This window comes from Xiphophorus couchianus, chromosome 17 (assembly GCF_001444195.1).
Source record: "Xiphophorus couchianus chromosome 17, X_couchianus-1.0, whole genome shotgun sequence".
NCBI classification, from domain to species: domain Eukaryota; kingdom Metazoa; phylum Chordata; class Actinopteri; order Cyprinodontiformes; family Poeciliidae; genus Xiphophorus; species Xiphophorus couchianus.
This window is the reverse complement of record NC_040244.1, coordinates 8,872,310-8,899,561: the sequence shown is the minus strand read 5'-3', so window position 1 is coordinate 8,899,561 and position 27,252 is coordinate 8,872,310. Positions and strand designations below refer to the sequence as shown.

General features: G+C 39.7%; 2 protein-coding genes across 3 annotated transcripts in view; one reads left to right on the top strand and one right to left on the bottom strand.

Annotated features, from left to right (window-relative positions):
- The window catches only part of LOC114160812 (ankyrin repeat and BTB/POZ domain-containing protein BTBD11-A), a 173,886-nt gene extending 166,325 nt beyond the window's left edge, over nucleotides 1–7,561 (bottom strand). The window contains exon 1 of one of the 2 annotated variants that reach the window (XM_028043632.1): nucleotides 6,350–7,561. In XM_028043632.1, the coding sequence (XP_027899433.1) occupies nucleotides 6,350–7,217 (868 nt within the window). In that variant the 5' untranslated portion in view covers nucleotides 7,218–7,561. The remainder of the gene's footprint in view (nucleotides 1–6,349) is intronic. The other variant, XM_028043631.1, reaches the window with a different exon arrangement.
- A 14,154-nt stretch (nucleotides 7,562–21,715) lies between these two features.
- On the top strand, nucleotides 21,716–27,233 carry cyb5r3 (cytochrome b5 reductase 3). The gene is made up of 9 exons (XM_028043955.1): nucleotides 21,716–21,881; nucleotides 22,143–22,268; nucleotides 22,375–22,447; nucleotides 22,948–23,054; nucleotides 23,144–23,273; nucleotides 23,534–23,617; nucleotides 25,597–25,682; nucleotides 25,762–25,861; nucleotides 26,639–27,233. Exons 1-9 carry the CDS (start codon nucleotides 21,861–21,863, stop codon nucleotides 26,809–26,811), a joined length of 900 nt encoding a protein of 299 aa, XP_027899756.1. The 5' UTR covers nucleotides 21,716–21,860; the 3' UTR covers nucleotides 26,812–27,233.
- The last annotated feature ends 19 nt before the right edge of the window (nucleotides 27,234–27,252 follow it).

The window sequence follows — 27,252 nt, the reverse complement described above, 5'->3', positions numbered from 1 at the left end:
AAATGTGCACAGAAATTGTACCACCTTTTGTGGGGTTTTTTCTATTAAAACTAAATTTAAAAAAAAGAAAAGTAATCTAACACTGGTGTCTAAAGGGTTGAAATTTTACAAAGTTCATCAATATTTATAATATATAGAGAGGTGAACGCCAATATTAAAAAGAGCAGTTTTCAGGTATAATGTACAAAGAGGAAGCACAAAAATCAATAACTAATTGGATGGTAAATATATAAGCCTTCATTCTTGTGTGTAGAATAATAAGCTCAGAGATTTAACCCATCCCAGTAAATCACAATAATTTTAAATGGTTAGAATAATATTCAATAGGATCTATCACTCGTGAAACAAATTACTGAAATGTAATCTCAATTTTGAGATTAATGTCATATATGCACAACAAAAACTGGACTATTCTTCACTTTTAAAATTCAGAAATTTGCAACATTTTTTCCTAACTAAAGGCAGAAATATAAAAATATTAAAACTGACATAAAGTATAAAATCAGAAATTTTTAGGACTTTTTTTTTTCTTTTATATACAATGGAGCTTTTCCTCAATTGCACGAATAAGTCTTGTTTACTCTTACATTATCTAATCAAAATAAGAGACTGACGGCTTTCCAGACAAGATCAAACAATCTGGTGAATCTCAAACAAACCAGTCAAGTCACCATCAAGAAAAAAGTCACAACAAATTTAACGACTGAAGCCTCAGGCTTTTCCAAAATCCAGATAGTCCCGGTTGTCCCGTGATAAGTTGTGCTGTATGAGTCTTATGTCAGTTATTATTGCCTTCCATGTCAGCCTCAGTCAATCTATCTGGATTCATGCAGCGTATTTTGCTTTATTAATAAAAGCTCGTTATTTTCTGCACCCCTCAGCCTCCAGCATCAGTCTATATTTGGAGCCCTGCAGTCCTGTAACACAACAAACAGTTGCAGTACAGTGACAGTGAGACCAGGCAAGGCAGCTGCAATAACGTCCTATACTTTTCAGACTTTGTGGTGAAGTATGTGTTTACATACTCAGTGCAGTAACGCCTGAAAATGTGAACATATTCACAAATAATAAAGTAAAATCTACACACATTTACCATCACATATTTTCAAAATAAATGTTGTGGGACAGCAAAAACAGTTCTGCTACAATAAAAACCTTGTCATTGTCAGTGTATGCTATATGAGTGCAATATGTACACACTTTACTGTTTTTAAAAAAATTTTATATTAGAGCAAAATGAAAGCTTACAGTTCTCCAAATGACCTCAAGAAATGACAGATAGGCTTTATAGTTATTTAAATTTTATTCAAATACAGAAATACTTATGATCCCAAGGGGAAGATAAATATTAAATGTTAAATGTTGCTGTAACTCAAAAATATTTGATATTTCAAAACAAATTGTCATTTCATCAGTATTTTTAAATTACAACAAAACATTCAAAAGGTCATTTTTGACTAGAAAAGCAAAACAATGACAAATGAAATGACATTTTATCTATAATTATGCTGCTGCTCTCTTGCTACTCTCCATTTATGTCTAAATTAATATTTATTTTCTGAATGAACCTATTGACAGAGGAAATGTTGCTTGTTTTCTGCATTTTGTCTGATTCTTTTATAATTCTTGTTCTGTGGTTTTATGTCTAACTGCGTGTTTCCTGTTCTGTCAGAGCTTTTCTAGGGCTGGACAGTAAATCAATAACAACATACATCTCCATAGATATGTGATCAATATCAATAAATAATACGTCCAATAGAACTTTCAATAATTTCACTGAACTCCGATCCAGAACCACGCGGCATTCTGGGAGATGTAAGCAGAGGAAAGGCTTTAGCCGCTCAACCTCTTACAGCTAGCTAAGCTCGGTTGGAGACATCAACTAACTCATTCACTCTCTGGTTACCTAGCAACTCACTGATTCTTTGGTTACCTAGCAACAACTCTGATTCACTTCCAGCCTGTTGCGAAAGTTGGCCACTCAACACAAACCCTGTTTCTGGTTGCTCTAAAGGTTCTTCCTGGATAAATGGAGTTGTTCCTTTCTACAGTCGCCACATGCTTGCTAGACAACTGCAAAGTAAACAACTTGACAAAATGCGTTTGGTTTTTTAGCAACTTATTTATAAATATTCAACTGAATATGTTAGGAATGGTTTGTGTTTAAATGAACTGACGTCCATTTGAAATGTCCAATCCAGAAGCTTGGTTGTCGGTTTTAAAATGTGCCTGAAAGTCATTAGCAGCTAATTCTGGTATTTAATTTGTGCGTTGATGATGTGAAAATATGTATCTGCACTTGACTCATTATATTTTGAATAGATCTACTGAAGTTGTTGTGTTGTCTAATACAGAAAAATAGGAACGAATATATATATTTAATTTTCTTTTTGTAGGTTTCTTTCTCCATCAGGCAGCTGTATTCAGTAAAACACTTTCAAGCTGCTTTTGGAAATCCTTCTGTGCCAAACTGTAGACAGACACAAAAGAAATATGAAACCAAAGAAGCTTTAGGATGCAAGGACATCGACTGGAAGCTTTAAATAAAAGCATTATAGTGCTACCTTTAGCAATTACATAAACACACAACTTGAAAGCCAATATGAGAATCTTCTATGATTACTTTAGTTGCATTCGTCATTTCTATGTATGATGTTTTTATTCTGCAGAGCAGTGGCGACAAACAAAACCCCGAAGTGAATATTTCATGCAGACAGTGACAAACAAACTTCAGTGATTTCAGCCTGACAGCAGGCTTTCCCTGTCGTACACAATGAATAAAGCAATGCAAGCGGAAACTGAAGGAAGACAGGAAGATATCACGCAGAGTGAATGCTTCACAGAGCTGCAGCCAAACAAAGGTTGGAAAAATGACTGGGAAGCAACAGCAAAGAGCATTTGGATGAACTGCTGACCAGTAATGAGCTTTTACACAGCAACACCACAGAGACCTATACCATAACATTCTATCACTACCTTAGGGCATTTTAAAGTGTGAGGCTTGATGCAGAGTTACCAAATTCAGCAGTAAGTTGCTTGACCTTCAGGTTGTTTGGTTCCTTTTGGATCCGTTTTAGGTCTTATACCACTTCTGTATTCAGCAAACAGAATTCCATAATGCAGTTTGGGTATTTTTGATCATTTGGTGTATAAAACTATTTAGGATCCTGAAATAGAAATACCATTTACATTAAGTTAATCTCTTAAGGCTCCTAAACTACTATTGAGCCATTTGTTTGTTTGTTCTTTTGGTGTTTTGGACGCCGTTTGAAATGTGGCATTGCTGGTGAAATGCCTATGATGCCTGGGTGTATTTTCTAACAGAGTAGAACATATGCTAAAATATGTCTATGCTAACAGAGTATTTAATGTATTTTTAATGAATGAGTTGATGTTTGATGTGCAACATATGATGAATTAATTATTAACAGGCTCATTTGTAATTGATGTGAAACTTAGTATGCATGGTTGGAATTTTGAAACATTACTGGTACTATGCATTAGATTTGTTAATTGCTAATTGCCCTCTGTTAAGAGTTGCTAGCTGGTAGGACTATTTAACTACTTTTTCCCTTCTTTTTTATCTCTGGACAATAGATGTAGTCATATTTTTGCAAGAAATGGTAATAAATAAGAGTCAAATTCGAGTGTGTGTAGCTTTTTTCAGGACCATTACTGCAGGGTTACAGCACATATCACAGCTTTTTTTCTTGCAGTCATCATGATAGTTCTGCAGAATACAGTCAATGTGCATCTCTGCATTCACGTTTCATCACCACCCACTCCACCCATTACAGAGTGGAGTGGGTGGAGTGTGTGACTCGTTCCAGTATTTCAAAAACCGTCTACATCAGAGGCTTTTGAAATCACTTTGCAAAAGTATTTCTAAAAGATTTTTCTTTAAAGTCGGAGAGCAGCATTTACTTCTTCTGGACACAAAGGCTGAAATTTTGCTCTGCTCAATAAGAGCAGTCAGGTATGGTCAGTGGGAGAGCAGGACAACCCAGATTCAGTCATTATGTGCTGCATCACTTTTCTTTTTCAGATGAACACTCAGCAATGGGAGCATGTGTCTCTGCATAAAGGGTTTCTTTCACACCTTCAGCTGCTTATTGTCTCCTCTCTTTGACCAGAACTGCAACAAAGGAGTCATTTCACACACCTGATTGGATGTTAGATTAAAATCTGATTAAAAATCGGAATAAATATGCTGCAGGTGTGAGAATCAAACTTGAAACTGTGAGACCAGTATAATGAGAGGTTTAAAAATGTACCTCCTGAAAACTGGAGAAATTTTACTGCTATTGATATTTTTATAAACTAGTTCCTCTAGAGGCAAAGCGATAGGAAGAAGGATGCACATCGACGCTAAAAGCCGTCGATAGAGAAGGAAAGATATGTTTAAAAATTCTATTAAGAACAATGACGAATCATATCTACAACAATATTTCTGAGCATTGCAATTTTAAATACAAAAAAAGAATAAGATAAATAACAAACTAAGTTAAAAAGTAGCTCAAATCTAAACAAAGACCAGTGTGAAACCTTTATCTTTTGATCGAGACAAAGGAAAAAATCTCAACAAATCACCCAAGATTTTTGCACAGTACTAGATAACATAAAAATTACCATCCAACTTATAAAAACAAATCAATGTTATCAATCAGACTAAGTGGACTGAACTATATTTTGTATAACCTAATATTTTTGTCACCTTATGAACTGGATATCTATATAAGTAAACTGAAATGACTTAAAAACTTACATCAGATGGTAAATAATGGTGTCTACAACTAATCCTCAGTTTCAGCATGTACTAATTTTCCTATAACGTCACATCAGAGTGAGTAGTTTGTGGTACTGAACAGAAAGAATCTGATTCTTCTTCCATGATATTTGGATTCAGATCACATCACATCATGATGAGACCCATTTCAGATCAATTTATCTTCAGATTGCCTCTCATAGTCTTTCTTTTCGAAGCTGTTATTTAACAAGTCACGCCCATATGCACATCAAAGAAATGTTTCACTTTGCCAAAGCTATCGCCTGAAAACCATCACTGCAATGTGACTTCTTTCTGTTCAATACTGCATGTCCCAGTTTGCCTCTCAGTAGGTCAAGTCCCTTCTGCTTTACAGTTTCAGCCAACTCATTCAGTGCTTTTCGATAGAGAAAAAAAAATAATAATAAAAGGCCAGCCCACACTCACTGACGGCTTACACCTTCTGGAGTGACACAGCGGCATTGTCAACAAGGCCAGCACACAATACATAACACGAAATCCTGCTTCTGCTAAATTATTGCACGATGCACACCAACTCAGACTGTCAAAAACACCCATTAACATTCATGCCTGCCATACAGCAGCATGGGAAACACAATGGCTCACAGTGACACAAGATGGAGTTTGTTTGATCTTTTTCTCACCATAAACACCAATTTGACTGTAGATGCTGCAGGGCTCTGATAACCAAGAAAGGGAGAACTTGTTTTGGAGGCAGATTGAAAACTGACTATCTTGTTTTGGAAGCACATTTCTAGATGTATTAAGAACACTGGAAATTTCTACAACTATAAAACTGTTTTTTTTAAAAAAAAAGATCTCATCCACACTCACAAACCTTATCTAAAAATGATTTAACTAGAGATATTGGTTCAGTCAAATGTTGGCTATTCTTACTGATGGCTGTTTTACACTATGATTATATGAACACAATAAAAATTAGACACGAATCATAACAGTTGTGGTTGAGTTTTTGTGTTGTTGGAGCAAGAATTTTAATTCAAATACAGTGAGCATAGAAGTAGCACTGATGCTAAGCTAACTTATACGTGTTAGCATGCTAGCTAACGGTACTGCTGCTCAACAAGTTAAAGATACAAACTAGTAAATCGTGATTTAGTAAAAGCTTAAAACTGTTGTAACATTTAGTTTCAGTTTCTAAAGAGTTTAAGATAAAACCCGCTTAAGCTGATTTCACAACAGAGCTAAAGCTAAAAATCTATTAGCTTCAGCACACCTGGCTACAATGTTAGCTCATTAGCAGAGCTCTGTAGAGCCTGACTGCATGCTGCTGAGGCAGTTTCACCATTTAATTCAAACATACAGGACAAAGGAGACATCTAAAAGTTGCATGCCCTGTTTGAGACCACAACCAACGCATTTCTGGTCTTATATTCTAATAAATCAATGACAATATTTAGGGTTTTGGATATTTATAGGCCATAATTACCTAAATTAATAGAACTATATCACTTTGGGTGTTGTTGGTTTACTTGTAGTGTCCAGATGGAGGTTGTCTCCCACTGTCAGTGGAAGTGTGTGTGTTTTGTCATGCTTTCCTACCGCTTGAATTCTTGCCGCAGATGAGGTGCTGGTAGGGCTGCAGCAGACCCCAGATCTCCGAGTCGTTGCTGATGGCTTGCTCCATGGACTCCAGCGTGATCTTGGGGATCCCGTTGTCCCTCTCCACCAGCGCGCTGCGCAGGACGCGGCCGAACACCTCCCTGAACAGGCTCTCCATGCAGGCGCACAGGTAGATGGCGGCGTGCTCGTGTATCCTCAGGGCCACCCGGCTGTCCACCATCCACCTGAAGAACCTCCCCACGGAGAACACCAAGCCGCAGCGCACCGACTTGCCGCGGCTGAACTTGTCTCCGGCGCTGGACATGTTGTAGAGGGAAAGCGCGCTGAGCGCCGCCGTGATGCAGTTCACCGAGATGGTCCATGAGAGCACCACCTTGATGGCGCTCTGGATCTCATGTTTGGTGCACTTCGCGTAGCGCAGGCTGAGCCGCTGCGCCTCCCGGGCCACCCTCACCAGCGCCCGGCTGATGAGGGCGGACAGCCGCGCCAGGACCTCCGGAGTCGGGTTCCCCAACATCAGCTCCTCGTCCTTCCTCAGTGCGCCCTCCACCTCTCCGAGGCTCCACGGTACCTCCTCCAGCTCGGGCAGCTTGGCGCAGTGTCCCGCACACTCCAGGATCTCCGTGTCCTCCGCCAGGACGGTGTTGACCGTGTCCAAACTGTTGTGTCTGCTGTGCATGGATTCCGTCAGATGCCAGTAGTTGCCTCCATGCGAGACGGACTGGTGCGTGTCGGAGCAGCAGAGCGACACGCTGGACGACCTGACCGAGTCCGCGGCTCCACCATAACCAGAATCAAGCGTTAAATCCTCCAGCGTCCTCACGACTGTCTTATCCTTGCCTGCCATAATTGCACCACATAATGTTGGGTATCCTTGGTTCTCGCAGATAAACGCCTCAAACTCGCCCCGCTGCCTTATTCCCTCCCAGTTTGACCAATAAAAAAAAAAATTAAAACAGCCAGAAGCCAAAATTTTGCTCTCCTCGATCTTCCTGACGCACACGACAACTTCTCCTTCTCGGCGTGTCTGTCCAAGAAAAGCGCACAAACCCCGCAACAAGCGCAGAGCATGCAGGCACGCAGGAAGGCTGGGCTCCGGTGGAGAGGAGGAGCGCGGAGACCCCGCGGAGCTCCAAACGAGCCAATCAGCGTCTCGGTTCAGCTGTGAGTGACGCAGACGCGCAACCTGCTGCGTCTCAGCACCTGGTGAAGCACGACTCAACGCAACCGGAAAGGCATGAAGCTGCGGCGAAGCAGAGTGGAATATACACCAATATATATTTTAAAAAGTTGTTAAGCTGCAATAAATTACATGCAGCTCACTTGTTTAGATTTGAATCGGTATCTCTGAATTAGAAACAATTCAGTTTTAGTAAGTTAGTGAATAAAACTTTATTTTTGTAGCACATTTCAAGAGCACAAAGTTTCATAAAAGACAACAAATGCATAAAAACGCAAGAGAAATTAATACAAAGCTGATTTAAAAGGACAAAAACTTGGGAGGATGAAAGAAAACCAGTTAGATCAGGGGTGTCAAACTCCAGTCCTCAAGGGCCACCGTCCTGCAGTCTTTAGATGTGCCACAGGTACAAAACGCTGGAATGAAATGGCTTAATTACTTCCTTCTTATGAAGGTACACTCTCCAGAGTCTTGCTAATGACCTATTTATTCTGTTCAGGTGTGGTGCAGCAGAGGCACATCTAAAAGTTGCAGGGCAGTGGGACCCCCAGGACTGGAGTTTGACACCTGTGAGTTAGATGATGTGGGAAGATGATCGTCTGTCTCCAGAAAATTAATCTGACAATATCTACATGTAATTATGCCAGTTTTAAATTTTAATGCTGTTAATTTCCACAGTGTTTTTCTCTACATTAAATCTGGATTAAGCAGGTTTTCCATGCCAAGCTGTTGGTTTCATCAAGCTACTGCACTTTTTAAGAAAATCAGATAGGCAGATGTTAACCAAAACTTGTTCAGTCCCATATGTCTATGAATATTTTACAGTTTAAGAACTTTGCCCCAAGACTTTCAGAGACTGATTATTCCAACATCTTGTGAAAGCTTCAACATTTAGCTCCATTTGCTGAAAATAATCCCTCTGAAGCGTTTATTGCCTGTAAATACAGAATTTCTTTTTGTTGTTGTTGTTGTTGGCTAAAACAAAGAGTGAGCGAGCTAAATCCTGACGTGCAGAGAGAAGCAGTTGGTGGAAGGATGATTCATCCGTTCTGCTGGGGCTTCTCCATGTGCATCCGAGCTGGATCCACCATCTGTCCCCGCTGCCTGCCATGCCAGAGGCACTTTCCTGCTTTCTTTGCATGACGCTGCATTGTGCCAGAGCTGGAAAAACAGACCGAGGTGACATGGGGAGAGTTATGTAATGCTTGGGAAAGTGATGGACCAGGAAAAGTGTAAAACAAATCAACCCAGTGTCTTACAGCTGTGTGTAGACAATAACAGGAGCGAAAGAAGCATCTTATGTTTAAACGTTAAACATGAGGATTTCTTTTCATCTCTCGTCTTTGTCTGCTGGTCTTCGTCGCCTTCTGCAGCTCCTGATGCACTGCAGATCTTCCCTCCTTGCTCAGGTGAGAGCGGCGGAGGTGGGCAGCTGTCAGCGACGCCTCAGAGTCCTCTGCTGGTGCTCCAGAGTCCGTCCTCAGTTATTAGGCCTTGGTTGCCTGGTAACTGGAAAAATTATCATGATTTTCCTTGCAAAGATGATAGATCATGTGTTTCCCAGCAGAAGCTGTGCGTCGCATATAGACCTTAGTCATGCTGCGCATACACATTTTGAAGTAACTAAATAAATAAAGAAAGTTTTTTTAAACATTGTATTCATATGTTATGGAGTTGGAGGTTGCCCCAAAAGCTATAAACAAATTAACTAACTGATTTATTCAGAAATGACTAAATGCAAAGACAGAAATAAATAAATAAATAACATATTTAGTAAACAAAATAAATACATTTAAAATTTAATAAGATCAATTCAATGTTTTATTGCCAAACCCTTAGAAGTAATATGAATAAATACTGTTAATATTTTAGTACATTCTTTATACATTTTGAAGAAAAAAAATGTAAAAATATTAGTAATGCAAAAATAAAAGATTGAAAACTAAAAACTGAAAGATAGTAAAAGAGAAAAAAGATCAATAAAACCAAATAAATTATCAATTTATTATCAGGTTATCTATCAATTATGACAAAGTTAACTAAAATCAGTAATAATAATAGATTAAACTTGAAAAATGAGAAATATAAACTAAAAATATCAGAAAGCCATGTAAGGATACTTAACTGATTTAAATCAGTGGTAAAAACTGATAAATATTTCTTTAAAATGTTACACAGTTTATTATAAAAGTATGGAACGGAGCAATAAGTTGCAAAAGAGGTTATTAATGTATGATACTATACTGCCTCTCTCTGGCAAACAAAGTGTACTGCAGCGTTTGGCAATGCGACAATTTTTCCGGTACGAGTAAAATTATGAATAAGGATGTATTTTTTAAACATCACATTAATGGTGCAATTTGAAAAGACACGAAATAAATTATTTGCAAAAGAAACTGTCATAAAGGCAAAAGAGCTGCAAATTTCACAAATAAAAACAAAAATAAAGTGACAATGACTGACTGAAGTGATTATATCAGTCAAATTAGTATTTTTTAAATAGTAATAATGTATAGTATATCATAATACATTACTATCACAATAAGCTATTTTAAATGTATTTTGAATAAATGTTCAAACATAGAAATTTCCCTTGCAATTTTGATTTTATGCTGCCACACGCAGGCGAACAGGGTGAATTACATTGCTTTGTTAAAGTAGTATTTTACTCTTGCATAATTAACCCAGATTATCTGCGTGATGCATTTTGCTATTTTGAATATTAATTACAGAAGAAAAAAAATCTGCTCACAACAAAGTGTCCATTTGAGAATTTTTGTAAGACAATAAAAGAACACAAATCTGTTGGTGTAGTCGAGCACAAAAAATAAATACTTTTACAGCATTAGAGCAAACAGTAAGCAAAAAGTTATATTATATCACATTTGGCTGTCTATTATTACAATAACGGTCTATTTAACTGAGGAGAAGTGGAGAAAAGTACTCCAAGTTCTCTAAAGTAGAAGAACACATACTTGTGTTAAAAAAATATATTCCAGTCAAAGTAAAAGTACAGGTTGAAGGGAAACAGGTTGGATGGGGGAAACAATAAAGCCTGGTGGCCCGCCAGGCTGATAAAACACTGGGAGAAACTGACATCTGTCTATAGCTCTGGCTGTAAGCGGGAACCCCGTGTATATTGCCATCTGTAAACAGGAACACTCTGTGTTTATATTACTAAGCAATCTTTGGGCTGCTCTTGGTCCGATCCCTCACCTAGGACTTGTTTGTCCCGGCAGCCCTCACCCAACTTCAGGTCTCTAGATGGAGGCAGCCTCCAACAGCCCTAGGATCATTGGGACACTCAAACCCCTCCACCACGATAAGGTGGCAGCCCACGGAGGGGAAAAACAAAGGCAGAAACAGTTCCATTCTCTGACCTGAACTGATCTGGAGAGGCCAGAAGGTGGCGCTCTGGTGTTTCTGACGAAACAAGAAGTTTCGTTAGAAACTAAACCTTTTCCAACTAAAAAGCTTAGTTAGAAACTAAATTTTGTTTTCTCAGGTATTTTTCTTTCCATAGATTCTGCACTGGGTTCTGGTGTTCTGATTGGCTGTGGTTTCTTCCTGGAGGAGGGCAATGGCTGACATGAGTTTACGAACATGGAAAGTTCTCCTGGATCAGTTGACCTTTGTTGTGTCTCTGCTCGGCCTTCCCTCACCTCCAGTCAGTCATGGCAGATGGCTGCTGGTACTGAGCCCGGTTCTGGTTCTGCTGAAGGTTTCTTCCTGGTAGAGAGGTGTTCTTCTTCTTCTCCATAGCCACTACCTGCATGCTCTTCATGACGGACTGCTGTTAAGTCAACAACTCAACACAAGTGATTTGTTGTCGCCCCCTGCTGGTCAGATGGAGTGAATGCTGTTAGTAATGACTCCATACAATCTGCTGGGTTTTGTTTGGTACAAACTTTTTAAACTACTTTTATAAAAACTGAACCTAATGAATCGATAACCTGGATCAATAGTAATCTGAATAAATTGAAATGACTTTTCGTAAAATGCCTTGAGAAGAACATTGTTGTGAATTAACGTTATAACTAAAATTTTTGAACATTTTGATATCTACTTTTGAGGGTTTTGAATATTTTGGTATCTATTTTTGGGGTTTGAATGTTTTGCTATCTATTTTTGGGGTTTGAATGTTTTGCTATCTATTTTTGGGATTTTGAACTTTTTTATATTGGTTGTTGGGGTTTTTGTATTGTTTATTTGTAAGGCTCATTTGTCAGTTTGAAAGTAAAATTTTATATATTGCCAATTCACAACAAATGTCATCTCAATGCACTTTGAAATAATTTTGGTCCAATTACATGTACTCCAATTGCTAGTACAATAAGCTCAGATGATTATAAAAGTAGTTTAAAAAGTTTGTACCAAACAAAACCCAGCAGATTGTATGGAGTCATTACTAACAGCATTCACTCCATCTGGCCAGCAGGGGGGGCGACAGCAAATCGCTTGTGTTGAGTTGTTGACTTAACAGCAGTCCGTCATGAAGAGTATGCAGGTAGCGACTATGGAGAAGAAGAAGAACACCTCTCTACCAGGAAGAAATCTTCAGCAGAACCAGAACCGGGCTCAGTACCAGCAGCCATCTGCCGCGACCGACTGAAGGTGAGGGAAGACCGAGCAGAGACACAACAAAGGTCAACTGGTCCAGGAGAACTTTCCACGTTCGTAAACTTATGTCAGCCAATGCTCTCCTCCAGGAAGAAACCACAGCCAATCAGAACACCAGACCCAGTGCAGAATCTATGAGGGGGGAAAAAATAAGTGAGAAACCAAAACAGTTGAAATAAATAATGTAACAGAAAATATCAGCAGCCTAAATACACAGATCACAATAAACCAGTCTAAGCCTTTTCATAATCAACGCCATGGCCATGGCAACACTAAAATGATGCAAGAACACATTCTCAAAAATCAATAAACATCAAGGTCTAACATTTAACACTGAAATAGGAAGACATTTTAAATAACAAAATTAAAAGTCTCAAAATTGTCCATTAAAAAACCCCAAAAAACAATGGCTAGATGAGGCCAAACTACTAGACTGAAGACTTGTCCAGTTTTTGGTAGAAAGAAAAAAAGAAACTGAAGTTGTTTTGATAAATGTTTCAAGTTCAGCCATTTTCCACTGTCGGCGGATGGGGGGCAATGAAGGGCGAAATCCGAGACAAAAAAATAAAAAATAAGATGATCCAGGAGGATTCCTGAAGAAAACAGGACATTTGCAGGTTTAAGGTAAAACCCTTAACTCAGAATGAAATTGTCACTTTTCAAAAACACGCAATTATAACTTAAACAGCAAAATACCTGCAATATTTCTTGAGGAAGACTGCTGAACCCGATGGTAGGTTCCCTAAGGTCATCCATCAACAGGGTGGCAATGAGGTTCTTTTCTGTTGTCGTTGGGGCAGTGATCCAGGAGGGTTCCCGCAGGACAAGAAGACAGGAGGACAACAACAGGACGGGTGCAGTTTTAACCCCAACTGAAGAGGAAGAACTGGTTAGTTTTCATACCTTTACCCGTCGGTAAGGTTCGTTTTCACACAAACCCGACCGAAGGGTAACTAACCTCGTACCCGTCGGTAAGGTTCGTTTACACACAAACCCGACCGAAGGGTGACTAACCCCGTGCCCGTCGGTAAGGTTCGTTTACACACAAACCCGACCGAAGGGTAACTAACCCCGTACCTGTCGGGAGGGTTCGTTTACACACAACCCCGACCGAAGGGTAACTAACCCCGTGCCTGTCGGTAAGGTTCGTTTTCACACAAACTCGACCGAAGGGTAACTAACCCCGTACCCGTCTGTAAGGTTCGTTTACACACAAACCCGACCGAAGGGTAACTAACCTCGTATCCGTCGGGAGGGTTCGTTTACACACAAACCCGACCGAAGGGTAACTAACCCCGTGCCCGTCGGTAAGGTTCGTTTTTACACAAACCCGAACGAAGGGTAACTAACCCCGTGCCCGTCGGTAAGGTTCGTTTTCACACAAACTCGACCGAAGGGTAACTAACCCCGTACCCGTCTGTAAGGTTCGTTTACACACAAACCCGACCGAAGGGTAACTAACCTCGTATCCGTCGGGAGGGTTCGTTTACACACAAACCCGACCGAAGGGTAACTAACCCCGTGCCCGTCGGTAAGGTTCGTTTTCACACAAACCCGACCGAAGGGTAACTAACCCCGTGCCCGTCGGTCAGGTTCATTTACACACAAACCCGACCGAAGGGTAACTAACCCCGTACCCGTCGGTCAGGTTCGTTTACACACAAACCCGACCGAAGGGTAACTAACCCCGTGCCCGTCGGTAAGGTTCGTTTACACACAAACCCGACCGAAAGGCAGCCAAACCCTCGTCCCGTCGGGAGAGTTCGTTTTCACACAAACCTGACCGAAAGGCAGCCAAACCCTTGTCCCGTCGGGAGGGTTTGTTTTCACACAAACCTGACCGAAAGGCAGCCAAACCCTCACCCGTCGGTAAGGTTCGTTTTTACACAAACCCAATCGAAAGGCAGCTAAACCCTTGTCCCGTCAGGAGAGTTCTTTTTCACAAAAACCCAACCTAAGGGCAAACAACACTTTACCCATCGGGAGGATTCGATTTCACACACCCGACTGTAAGACAACCAACACTTTACCCATCGGGAGGATACGTTTTCACACACCCGATCGAAAGGGCAACTAACCACTTACCCGTCAGTAGGGTTTGTTTTCACACAAACCCAAACGAAAGGCAACTAACACGCAGGATGGGTCTTGAGCAAGCTCAAGCAGGCTCAAGACTCATCTTTTTAACTGTATTTCCTGAATTGAATCGGAGGTGGGGGCAGGGGGCTCACTTTCACACCTTTACCCTTTAGTAACCAACATCAGAACTACCTTTAAAATGGCCTAGTGTGTTTTTCTTGGGTGGAGCATTGTGCATAAAATGGATCGATCTCTTCATTGTACTCGTTTGATACCAAATTCCTTGAACTCATCCGATGACTTCATAGCCTTGAGGAGAGGCTACCAGAAATAGCAAACTGCATTGCTTGGCGTTGGATTCACACTTCTACCTTTCACAATCTGAGGCTCTCTGGTGTCTTCAGAGTCTTCATTCCATCTCAACAGAAATTGATTGGCTTCTATATCTTCCCAGTCCATATACCATACCTTCCCAGTCCGTATACCATACCTTCCTAGTCCATATACCATGTGGTGTTGACAAGGCCTTAAATTCTCAACCATGAGCTCAAAACAATCATCATCCACCACCACAGACACTGAGGATGCATGAGGTAACAAGACTTTCCAAAAAGACTTCCTTTTAACAGAAAGATTTTCAAAAAAAAGAGAAAGACTTCCCTTAAACAGGAAGACTTTCCAAAATAAGGTCAACACTGCACCAATTATTTAAATTGGTTAAAAGTTAAGCTAAAGCAATTACTCTTACTGAGGATCCCATCTGGTGACAGTGGAGAGGAAAAACTTCCCTTTAACAGGAAGACTTTCCAAAAAAATAAATAAATAATTAAAAACCAGTTATCAAACATTGGTTAAAGGTATGAAAACTTAAGCAATGCCTCATGTTGATGATACATGTGATGACAGTGGAGAGAAAAGAATTCCCTTTAACGGGAAGACTTTCCAAAGATAAAAACCTCCCTTTAACGGGAAGACTTCCAGAAAAATTAACACTGCATAAATTCATTATAAATAAGCTTAAGCAATGCCTCCTACTGAGGATCCACGTGGTAACGAGAATGGAAAAACTTCCCTTTAACAGGAAGACTTTCAAAAAAAGAAAGACTTTCCTTTAACAGGAAGACTTTCCAAAATAAGGTTAACACTAGACCGATTATTTAAATTGGTTAAAAGTTAAGCTAATACAATGACTTGGACTGAATATCCATCTGGTGAGAATGAAGAGGAAAGACTTCCAGAAATATTTAAACTGCACCAATTATTTAAATATATTATAAATAGGCTTAAACAATGCCTCCTACTGAGGATCCAAGTGGTAACGAGAATGGAAAAACTTCCCTATAACAGGAAGACTTTCCAAATAAAAAGGCAAACACTGAACCAATTACTTACCGTAAATTGGTTGACATTTAAGAAAGCTAATTCAATGCCTCCTATTTAGGATGCATGTAGTGACAGTGAAGAGGATAAACTTCCCTTTAACAGGAAGAACCCTCCAGCAAAACCAGAAGTTGGCTCTGTATGAAAGGCCATCTGTCACTACCCCCGGGGGATTTGAAAGGACAGAATAAAGAGAGAGACAGAAAAAGAAAAAGAGCTGCTCCAGGAGTATTTCTATAGGAGAAAACAGAGTTAGTTGTAGTAGAAGCTCCTTTGGTGGCTTTATCTATGAGAAAAAAAACTGTTATTTGCAACAAAAGGTCCGCCAGTTGCTTAATCTAGAAGAGAAAATGGGTTAAAAACAAACTTAAACACTGAAGGACAGGTCCCAGTCGATCCTCTCTTGAAGGAAAACATGGAGTTTAGCTGAAAACCTGCAAATAAGAGATGGTGGATTACAGTGTGGACATTACCTCGGTGACCTCCTGCAGCTCCAGCAGATCTCTCCGTTGTCGTCCAGAAGAAATGAAGTCGCATGACGAAATTGCACGAGGCCACACGTTGTTTTGGCGCAAAAATTAATCGGTTTTCGCGTTTAAATTGAACGTAAATTAAATTTGTTTGAGTTATTGAATTATTAAAGTATGGACCCTAAATTTCAAACTAAATACTAAAGTAGGTACAAAAAATTTTATGTATTTTGAAAAATAAAGACCTCATATTCACCCAAACACATATCTGATATTCTTTATCATTCTGCAATATTATCCTAATGCAGCTATACTGTCATCATAGCCACATTATATTAATACTAATAAGTAGGTATTTTAAGCTGAATCACTTCCTACAGCCTCTAAACTGTATTTGCCAAGTCCTTGGATTTACAACAGCAGAGTCCTTCTCAGCTCATTGACTCTCAGCAGAGAATCAAACCAAACCAGCACACCAAGAGGCCTAGCGTTGGCCTTCAGCAAACAGCGTTAGCATCAGCAGCGCAGCAAAAACCCGCAGCAGCTCCTACCCTGAGATGTCTTCTGGACCCGCCATTGGAACAGTTGCTTGACCTAAGCAACCTTTGATGGGTTGGGCGGATCCGCCAGGCACCTTGTAGGGAATCTTCAGCTTGACGGAAGCGATCCTCAGTTTCACTGAAGGGAATCCTCAGCTTGATTGTAGTAAATCCATAATCGATCAACTGCTCGCTCCAGATGTCTTTATATCTCCTCAGATGTTTCAGGACGCCAGCAACCAAACAAACCGCCGCTGAGAGGCCATGTTCAGGTCTCTCCTTGTGCGCTGCTCTGTTTAGACACAAAAAAATCGCTTCACTTTCTGATTCCAGCTTACAATTCGGGAATGGCTAAAGGGCGATTCCACCTACTTTTTCACAACTTTCTGCATCTTTAATCGTCTCTAGTTAAAAAACTACAACTCCTAGACCCCTACCTCCTGCCCTTTTTTGTCATCTAGTTCATATTAGAACTTCTCTAATTCCAAAACTACAAGACCTAGACACTTCAAACCTGGACTGGATTATTCTGCTCTAATAGTAGAATATTTAGAACTATGTTTGGGATTTGTGAAACTTTTTTCTGATTTGTGAAACTTCAATAAAGGTTGACTTTTTTGCCTCTGGATCACACTAGAATGGCTCCAGCTCCAAAACCACAACACCTAGACTCTTTAAACCTAGACTGGATTATTCTGCTCTAATATCAGAATAAAGTGCCTTGCGAAAGTATTCGGGCCCCTGGAACTTTTCAACCTTCTGCCGCTTTTCAGGCTTCAAACATAAAGATCTAAAATTTTTATTTTTTTGTGAAGAATCAACAAGTGGGACACAATCATAAAGTGGAATAAAATGTATTGGATATTTTAAACTTTTTAGCAAATAAGAAATCTGTAAAGTGGGGCTTTTAATATTTTTTAGCAATTTTTTTGTCAAAATTTTGACAAAACTTACAAAAGTTTGTCAAAAGTGCGTATTTTGACAAATACGCGCTTGTGTAGGACAATTTCACTAATGATTTGGGGTCAATATGTTACATATCCCAGAAGCTATTAAATAAAAATACTAAATTTTAACAAAAAACAACAACAAAAGAAGCCAACAAAAAAAATGAGCTAAAATGGAGTAAGAATGAGTGGGCCTGATCTACACACTTTAGTAGAACAATTTCACACTGATTTTGAGTCAGTGGGGCACATGACTTGGAAGCTATTGAAGCAAAAATTATATGATTTAATATTAAAATTATTTAAAATATTGAATATGACTTAAAAATTCAATAGAAAATGGTGTGTCTCTTGAAACCCTAATTACCACTTGTTTGTGTCAGTTGGTCACAAGGCAAAGCATTTATTTACATTTGTTTGTCAGGAGTGTTTGGTTCAGAAATGTGTTGACAGTCCATCACCATCAGTGAACCTCCGAGCGCTTGAGGAGGAAGCAGGAGGTAGCAGTAGATTAATGCCTGAAGAAAATACAAGGTAGAAATCTAAGCCATTTCAAAACACTAATATTGAAAGACCAATGTTTTTGTAATATCTAATAAAAACTTTGATCAGACATGACCTACTTCAAAACTTGTTAATGGCAAAGAAAACAGGCCACAGCAACACTGACCAACGACATGAACGAACAGCATGGGCCAAAGACACTGACCAATCACAGAAGGTAAAGACATTCAGACAACTACTTGAACCAACCAAATCAGAAAAAGGTTTCACAAATCCCAAACATGGTTTTAAATATTCTGCTATTAGAGCAGAATAATCCAGTCCAATTTTGAAATGTCTAGGTGTTGTCGTTTGTTTGGCAAGAGTTGATTAAAGATGCGTAAGATAGTGAAAAATTAGGTGGAATCGCCCTTTAGCCATTTCCCGAATCGGAAGTTGGAATCGAATCGGAAACCAACTTCAGCTCGTGGCTAGCCCTGCAGGCACCTAGAGTAAAATCCCATTTTCAATAGGCCGGAAGCGACCGAGCCACTTATCCCCGGAAGCGGATGCTGATGTGCAAATCCAGTCCAAGTTTGAAGAGTCTAGCTCTTGTGTTTTTGGAATTAGAGCAGCTCAAGTGTGACAGTGATTAAAAAAAGGGGGTAAAACTGCCCTTTATCCAAGTTTCACAAATCTGAAAAAAGTTTCACAAATCTTAAACATGGTTTTAAATATTCTGGTATTAGAGCAGAATAATCCAGTCCAGGTTGAAGTGTCTAGGTATTGTAGTTTTTAACTAGAGTAGATTAAAAATGCGGATGGTAGTAAAAAAAAAAAATTAGGTGGAATCGCCCTTTAGCCGTTTCCCGAGTCGGAAACCATCTTCAGCTTCATAACAACGTCATCGGTGGAAAAAGACAAACAACTTAGAAGAAGGTTTCTGGAAAATAACTTACCGAATAACAAATGAAGCGATTTCAAACATGGCGCTCCCGCGGTCTACTTGCCATCACTGCGGCCATCACTGCAGTACTTGCCACCACTGCGGCCTACTCGTAGGTCAAGTACACGACGCCATGCTAGGCCTCGATCAACAATGACATGATTTCAATCGGATCCACAAAAGTTTCAGTCATAAGGCTGGGCGTCGACTCGGATTCCGCGTCTTGGGAGATCCGAAAATATCATTTTTAATCCAGGTCCCAAAGTTTATGACAATCAGACCAACGGTTTCGCGTCTCACTGCGGCCGGGTGCTAGCCGCATCCTTTTTTTAAAAAAAAAACCCTCACGTAAAGCTGCGTCATATTAATATCCAACATGACGCATGCGCGTCACGCTCATTAATAACAAAAATGGCGCCATTCGCCTCTGTTGCCAGATTGGACATTTTCCAGTCCAAACACACAAAACCCGTAAAAGCTACACAACTTCAAAGGAACAGTTCGAATCTAAACCTGTAATAAAACTCAAAATTAATAGCACTATATGTTTTATTCATAATCTATCCCTAATATATTTTTAGAATAATTTAGTCATTAATTTATTAAAACTCCTCACTCTCCATAGATCTGCGTCTTTTGATCTGTCTCTAAATAATATAGGTTTATTAATAAATTGCTTATTTAAAAATGCACAATAAAGTTTTGTAAAATAAATGTTTATTTATCTTTGATTAATTTATACAACAACGTGCATACATTTATGATTTTATTTATTTATAAAATAATAAATGAATTATTAGATGGAGGAGAAACAAATCCAAACAAATAAAGGCATAATAAATAGTAAATTCATGGATTTATGCAATATGAAAACAAAGACAAGTATAAGGCTTATATAAATGAGAATAATCAAACAGCAAAACAAAATGTTCATTTATTGAAATACATTGAAAATAAAATTAATGACTACATCCGAGATAAAAGGAAGAAAAAAACCTGAAATAACAAAACGTAAAAATAAATGAATAAACCAAATGAAATTCAAAGACAAACAAAACTGGTCCTTAAATTATAAGGCAAAAACAAACAGAATAAATTCATAAAACAATGAAGCAAATGTTGTCAGAATGAGATGCCTTTCTGTTCCGTTGAAGCTGCTTTAACTTTCAGGATAACTAAAGGATAGTTTTAATATTCATCTACTTATGAACAAAACATATGAACTGTGGATAAAAATCAATAAACTTGAATATATTAAAAAAGTTCAGTTATTTTTGTCAACATTGATAATTAGGCTTACTGCATTCATTCCCCCATGTGTATGCATGATGTATTTGAAAATAAAAACTAATTTATATATTCAATTGGCTCACTTTTGGGCTATCAAAATATCTCCTCGATTTATTAAGTATTTCATTTTTGTGAGAAACTGAATTTTGGGGTTTCAGAATCAGATATTAACAGAAAAGGTTTTAAATGTACCACTCCGAAGTGAATCTTTATTTTATACCTTGAAGTTGTTTGCAAGCTTTCATAATCAAGAAGAAGAAGAATCGGTTTCACTGTTTAGCTAAATTATTTAAATTAATATTCTTTAAGTTCTACTTTAAATTACTGACGCAGATTTGGTTCGCACTTCTACGGAGCCCCCTAGGGGACATAGGGATTTTTATTCTTTTGCGTTACCTCGCAATACTGTACTGGTCAGTTATGCAGCATAATTGAACACTGCAAGCCTTTCTTATGGTGGCCGCTGTACTTTATGCTTTAATATAAGGTTATGTGAGGTTTTTCCATGAATGTTAGTATCTTTTTGTGAAATATCTGAAGTTTTATATCTTTCTTTAGGATAGAAATTGGCACCACAAACCTACGATATAAACAGAAACCTTCCGTAAGTCCATCCATCCATCCATTTTCTGTTCACCCCTTGTCCCTAATGGGGTCGGGAGGGTTGCTGGTGCCCATCTCCAGCTACGTTCCGGGCGGGAGGCGGGGTTCACCCTGGACAGGTCGCCAGTCTGTCGCAGCGTACCTTCCTGCGACAGACCTTACCTTCCGTAAGTAGGAAAGAAATAAAAATACATCCTAATTTGGACTATTTCTGAGTTATTATCGCGGGTAATAAATCATCTGACAGTTTTGATTGTGTCTCTGTTGTGCTGGTTGTCTGAATGGTTTAAAGAGCTGCTTTCAGTTCCATCTTAGCCTTATCAGACATAAACATGCAGGAAAAAATAAATCGATTTTCAATCAGTGTTTTGCACCAAACAGTTTTTATGATTAAAAACACGACAAACTAATGATGGTAAAGGACCGCACTGGGTTAACTCGGGGAATCTCATCTGTCCGTTTATCAATCAAGTCCAGATCATTTCTTTGTTCTGTCACAATTATCGATTTATTCCATTTTGATGATCAGGCTCCAAACTTTGCAAGGACTGACCGCCCCGCTCACCGCTTCCTAATACACACAAAACCAGTATCCTTCCCATTCATACCTGGTGACGTCACTCCCACGTCGACACACCTAAGTGTCAAAGCCGCTGCTCCTGTCGTATCAATAATTACTTATTTCATTCATATGGCTCTTACAGAGCCTCAGTGAAAACTTGTTTATTATTATTAACTGTTTGGTACACTTCAAATTTAGAGCTTAGTTCAGCGTAGGGAAATGTTTTTTATACAAATGCTTTAATTTTGAAAAGCTGTAACCGGATATAGTTTCACGTACAAGCATAGTGACGACCTAAACTTCCGTTACAGTTCAGACAGTTGAGGCAGTACACTCCTCCCGAGCTGCACTCTCAACAAACAAGCAAGCTAGCGGACTGAACGGACTGAAAATGTTGTCTTACATCATCGGGGTGAGTTTTGTTCTCTTTTGCAACATTATTTAACTCGTTTAAGTTTAGCTAACTTCTCAGAGCTAACATTAGCCAACACTCAGTTTTTCCTCGTGAAGTCCAGTCGTCCTCCCCGCAGGAATTTGCGTGACTCATTTCTCCTGTTAAGGGGGGATTAAAGTAAGATGACTTTCAGTTGTGACAACGCCCCGCAGGGCTCCTACACAGGCTGAGTGTAGCTAATGCTAACCGGTGGTCTGCTGTCTGACCTTCATCTCGCAGCTGATCCGAGGAGGCTTTGACAGCATCCTCAACCTCATCTTCAGGCTGCTGTTCTCCAAGAGGAGACCTGCCATCACCTTGGAGGACCCCAACATCAAATATGCGCTCAGGTTAATCGACAAACAGGTAAGAAAGGGGCTGTTTAGCAACATCTGCTAATGTCTGCAAACTCTGCTGGTGCGTTCACGTGACACTTGAAGTATTTGATCAGATTGTGTTGTGCTTCCTTTAGATTGTGAGTCATGACACAAGAAAGTTCCGCTTTGCCCTGCCTTCCCCTGAACACGTCCTCGGCCTGCCTATTGGTCAGTATGAGCTCCTAAAACACGCACACACAATTTAGGCCAGAAGAGTATGTATTAGACTATTAGAAAGTAGTATTGCAAAGGGCTGTTTGGATTAGCTCCCAGCGCAACACTCTGAGATTGAATCTTTCACTAGAGCAAAGTGCTAAAGGTCACAGAGTGTTGGAATCGCATTCGTTGATCTTTGTAATGTTCTCCAGCAAACCTCTGAGGCCGTTTATGCTGAGAAACAAAATAACACGCAGGTGGACTCTTCTCTGATTAGGCAACTTTTAGAGGAAATGAATTGCCCTGGATTAGATTGAAGTGGAACTTAATAAATACACATTTTACAGATTCTGAATTGTAAAAACCATTTCTCATTTTCCTTCTGTTAACATAAAATTTATTGAAATGCAAATTTTTTTGTGAAAGTTTCTAACTTTTTCAAGTTTTAGTGGCTTTTCTCAGAATTATAAAAGCTAAATAAAACCGATATCCGTCTCTGCTCTCGTCTTCAGGGCAGCACATCTATCTGTCCGCAAAAATAAACGGGCAGCTCGTCGTCCGCCCGTACACGCCCGTCTCCAGCGATGATGACAAAGGCTTTGTGGACCTGGTGGTGAAGGTGAGGTCCAGAAGCAAGTCGCTTCTCTGCCTATGTATTGCATTTAAATTCATGAATTTAAATGTCTTCTATCTGCTTTTCTCTAATAGGTTTATTTCAAAAATGTTCATCCTAAATTCCCAGAAGGTGGAAAGATGAGTCAGTATTTGGAGAGCCTCAAGCTCAGCGACACAATTGACTTCAGAGGACCCAGCGGTCTTCTTATCTACAAAGGCAAAGGTGAGATCTGCTTGATTTGATCAATTTTCACCTTCGAAAAAAATAAAAAAGGGTTTGGAAAATGTTTGAGTTTCCCATCTTTATTCTTTTTTATATATAAAATAAAACAGGGCAGACGGTTCTAAAATGTTAAACTCAATAGAGCTTGGAATCATTAAGCTCTTAAGAAAAAAAAGAGGCCCTGCATGCTGAAGTAGCCTCATTGCTAACAGCTACTTGACTTTGGTGTCTGAGAACTGAGCCTGCTGCTGTTTCTGCAGGTGTTTTTGCCATTCAGGGGGATAAAAAATCTCCAGCTGTGACCAAGACGGCCAAACATGTGGGCATGATCGCTGGAGGAACAGGTGAGTTAGAAAAACTCACATCTGCACCCTATTTGCTTCAGAGATTGTATTATGCTGTAACTATTGGTAATATAGAATAGAATAGAAGTACTTTATTCATCCCAGCAGGGAAATTACTTCGCAGTTACAGCATAGAGACAAGACAAGAGACAAGACACAATAACAACGTCTGGGTGTTGAGTCTGGAGTTTGGCTGATGACATCACAGGCCACCGCTGCATCAGCTGATGGGGGAATGTAAACAGCGATCAAAATGGCGGATGTAAACTCCCTCGGTAAATAACACGGCCTCATTCCCACAGCCAGAAGTTCAATGTCCGGGCTACAAATCTGTTCCTTCACGTTAACATGGCCGGGATTACACCACCTCTCACTCACATAAGTGCAATCCCGCCGCCCCTCTTCTTCCGACTCTTGTAATAGTCCCTGTCCCCGCGCACCAAGGAAAATCCAGGGACCTCCACGCTGTAGTCCGGAATAAGCGAGTGCAGCCAGGTTTCCGTGAAGCAGAGATACTGCACTCCCAGTACTCCTTCTGGGTCCTAACCAGCGCCGTGAGTTCGTCTGTCCTATTTCCCAAAGACCTCACGTTCCCCACGATAATCGCCGGTACCGCTGGCCTGCGCCGTCTCCTCTTCTACCTCCGTTCAACTCCAGACCCGCAGCACCGTCGTCTCCTCTGTAACTCCTCCGGAACCACAGGCCCGTCTCCGGGCAGCAGCAGAGGCCCACACGGCGCAATCAGCCGTTCACGCGAGCAAACAATGCCGCTACTCCACTCGGCGAGGTTCTCCGCAACCAAGAGTAGAAAAAGTAGCAGAAGAACGCGGAGAAAATCGACAGAACCACATCCAGCCATTGTAGAAAGCCCAACTGATGATCCTTGGGTTCTTCAAGCACGGATCCTTAATCGGTTACAGCAAATATACACAGACAAACGCACACGACCGGAGCTGCGTCTGCAGGCAGCCAGCTGCGCCGGCGCCATCTTGACGAATGTGGATATATGAGCTTCTGTTTGCTTTCTGCCATCTCAAACCAGTCAGCTAATTCTGCGAGTGCAGCTCACTAGATGTTCTATCTCTATAACCATCAGAGATTGATTATGGGAAGTTTCTGAAATACTCTGTTTAAAAAATACTGACCCGTGTGATCGGTTTGTTCCAGTTTCAGTTAACTCTTTGAAAAAACAAACATAACTCAACTAAAAGAAGATTCATGGAGAGCTATGAACTGAAAGCTTGAAATACCAAACATGATACATCTGTCTGGTGTTAGTTGAAGTATTTCTTAACTAGGCTAAACAGCAAAACCTTTGCTTTTTAACTCTTTCACAATAAAAGAATAAAAATTGGCATCTAACTGGACAATACAGGCCTGACTTGAGAGCCTATTTTCCTGCAAATTGAGTTTTATTAATGAAGTCAAATCAGAAGCAAAAGCAGTTTAAACACAAGTATAGAAATAATCTCTTGATTTCATAACAATGCTGAAATGTGCTATTTTTAACACTTTGTTTTCCACTGTTAAACTGGAGAGGAATTTGAACTTAATTTATGAAGCATAATTACTTTTAAACATAGAGCATGTTTTCATACTTTCACATGCAACAGATTTGAGGTTCAAAACAAAAGTCATTTACATGCAGTTGATCTGTTAATATCCTGAAACTCAACTCGTGGTTCTTTAATGTGTGACTGTCTGTCAGTTAGTTTAATGCCTAACAGTTTTTCAACAATGATTATTTTTCTATCTAATTACTTGTGGAGCTGATTTGATGCTGCAGAGTTGTAAGATACTCATACAGAGATTTTGTCATGAGAAACTTTCATTTGTGATTCTCACGAGTTCAGATTAATCTGCTCAGCTGACTCTTTCAAACACAAACGGCTCCATTATTTAGTCACCGATATTTATTTTAATAGAAAAACTGTGTGTAGTTACTCATAACACCAGAGGCTTTCCTGTTCTTTCTGCAGGAATCACCCCCATGCTGCAGCTCATCACTGCCATCATTAAGGATCCTCAGGACCAAACGGTGTGTCATCTGCTGTTTGCCAACCAGGTGAGCTCCACAATTTATCAATAATGTTCTGCATATCTGAAGGGACCGTTGTACAATAACCCAACTCCTGTGTCCACAGAGTGAGAAGGACATCCTGCTGAAAGACGAACTGGATGAGATTCAAGCCAACCATCCAGACCGATTCAAGCTGTGGTACACAGTGGACAGAGCACCTGAAAGTAAGCCCTGGAAGAGTGTTTTACCTGAAATCTGTCAGGTTTAAAAGCACTTCAAATGTCAACTAATCATTTAAGAACAGTGTTCAGAAGACTTAGCCTTGTTAAAGTGAGATGCAAACTCTATATTTAGCTATGAAACTAGTAATTTAAGTTGGTAAACACATCATGATGTGATACACCTTCAGTTGAATAAGTCATATGTGCATCAGAGTACAAAAAGCAAAGGACTAAATACTTAGCCTTGAGGAACTCCAAAATCTAGTTATTTTCAGTTTAAACAGACTTAATGCAGGATATGCAGTTCATGTTACAGTGTTGCACATTAATCTGCTCTGACCATTTTTGCATAAACTAACCTAGTGGAAATCAATCTAGAAATGTATAGTTTATTACCTGTGAGTTGAGCTTTTTTAGTTAATGTTTAGAAAACTTAGCAGATTTTGACCAGTTTTAAAACATGTAAGACTCAAGGTTTACATGCTAGTATTTTTACCCACTATGTATCTAAGCAAAGTTAATTTCACAGCATGAATAGTAATATGCAGTTTTCCTTTGTGTGGGAAAAGTGGCACCATCTAGTGGACATAAATGAGGTTAAAGTCAAAGGTATATTTCTTTACAGCTGAACTGTTAAGACTTATTTGTAGTTTGAATCCTCACTTTTTTTTAATATTCAGCTTCAAATGTTAACTTGAAATTGTTGCAGTTCCATGTTTTCACCAGCAGATGTCACTAAAATAAACAAGCTGTCTTACAATCTAACTTTACTGTGCTCAGACTGGGAGTACAGCCAGGGCTTCATCAATGAAGACATGGTGAGGAAGCATCTGCCCCCTCCTGGTGATGACACGCTCATCCTGATGTGTGGACCTCCACCCATGATCCAGTTTGCCTGCAATCCCAACTTGGACAAAGTGGGCCACGCCCCCAACCACAGGTTCACCTTCTAGATGTCGGTCCATTTGGAGGAAAATGAGTTTGGTTGTTTAAGGGCTTTGTTATTGTCTCTGCCCTTAAGGAGAGGGATTTGCACAGTTTACACAATATTTATACAGCTATATTATTGATGCAAAGGAATCGTAGCTAAGACCAAACCACAGGGGGAAGAGTTGGATAGGTCAGGAAGTTGGGAATCATGGTGAGACGGGATTTTTAGTTTGGTGTTGAGACGTTTGAGTTACTGTGGCTTTATGGCTGTTCATCCAGTGCCTTAAAAACCTGCAGAACTCTGTTTTTTGTTTAAGGTCATCACTGCTTCATTGCTTTTGAACGCCTCCAAGTTGAACATGTCAGTTTTTTGCTAAATGTTACCTAAAGTGTAAATCTGGTTGCTTGTATTTAACATGGAGCATAAAAATCTGTTGCTACTGAAGAAATGTCTGGGGTTGTTT

What these genes read in the sequence shown, in the direction of transcription:
- cyb5r3 (XM_028043955.1), top strand. Translation starts at nt 21,861, where the DNA reads ATGTTGTCTTACATCATCGGG. An exon ending in CGTCCTCGGCCTGCCTATTG is followed by an intron (nt 22,448 to 22,947) that starts GTCAGTATGAGC and finishes TCTCGTCTTCAG; the next exon opens with GGCAGCACATCTATCTGTCC. An exon ending in ATCTGCTGTTTGCCAACCAG is followed by an intron (nt 25,683 to 25,761) that starts GTGAGCTCCACA and finishes CTGTGTCCACAG; the next exon opens with AGTGAGAAGGACATCCTGCT.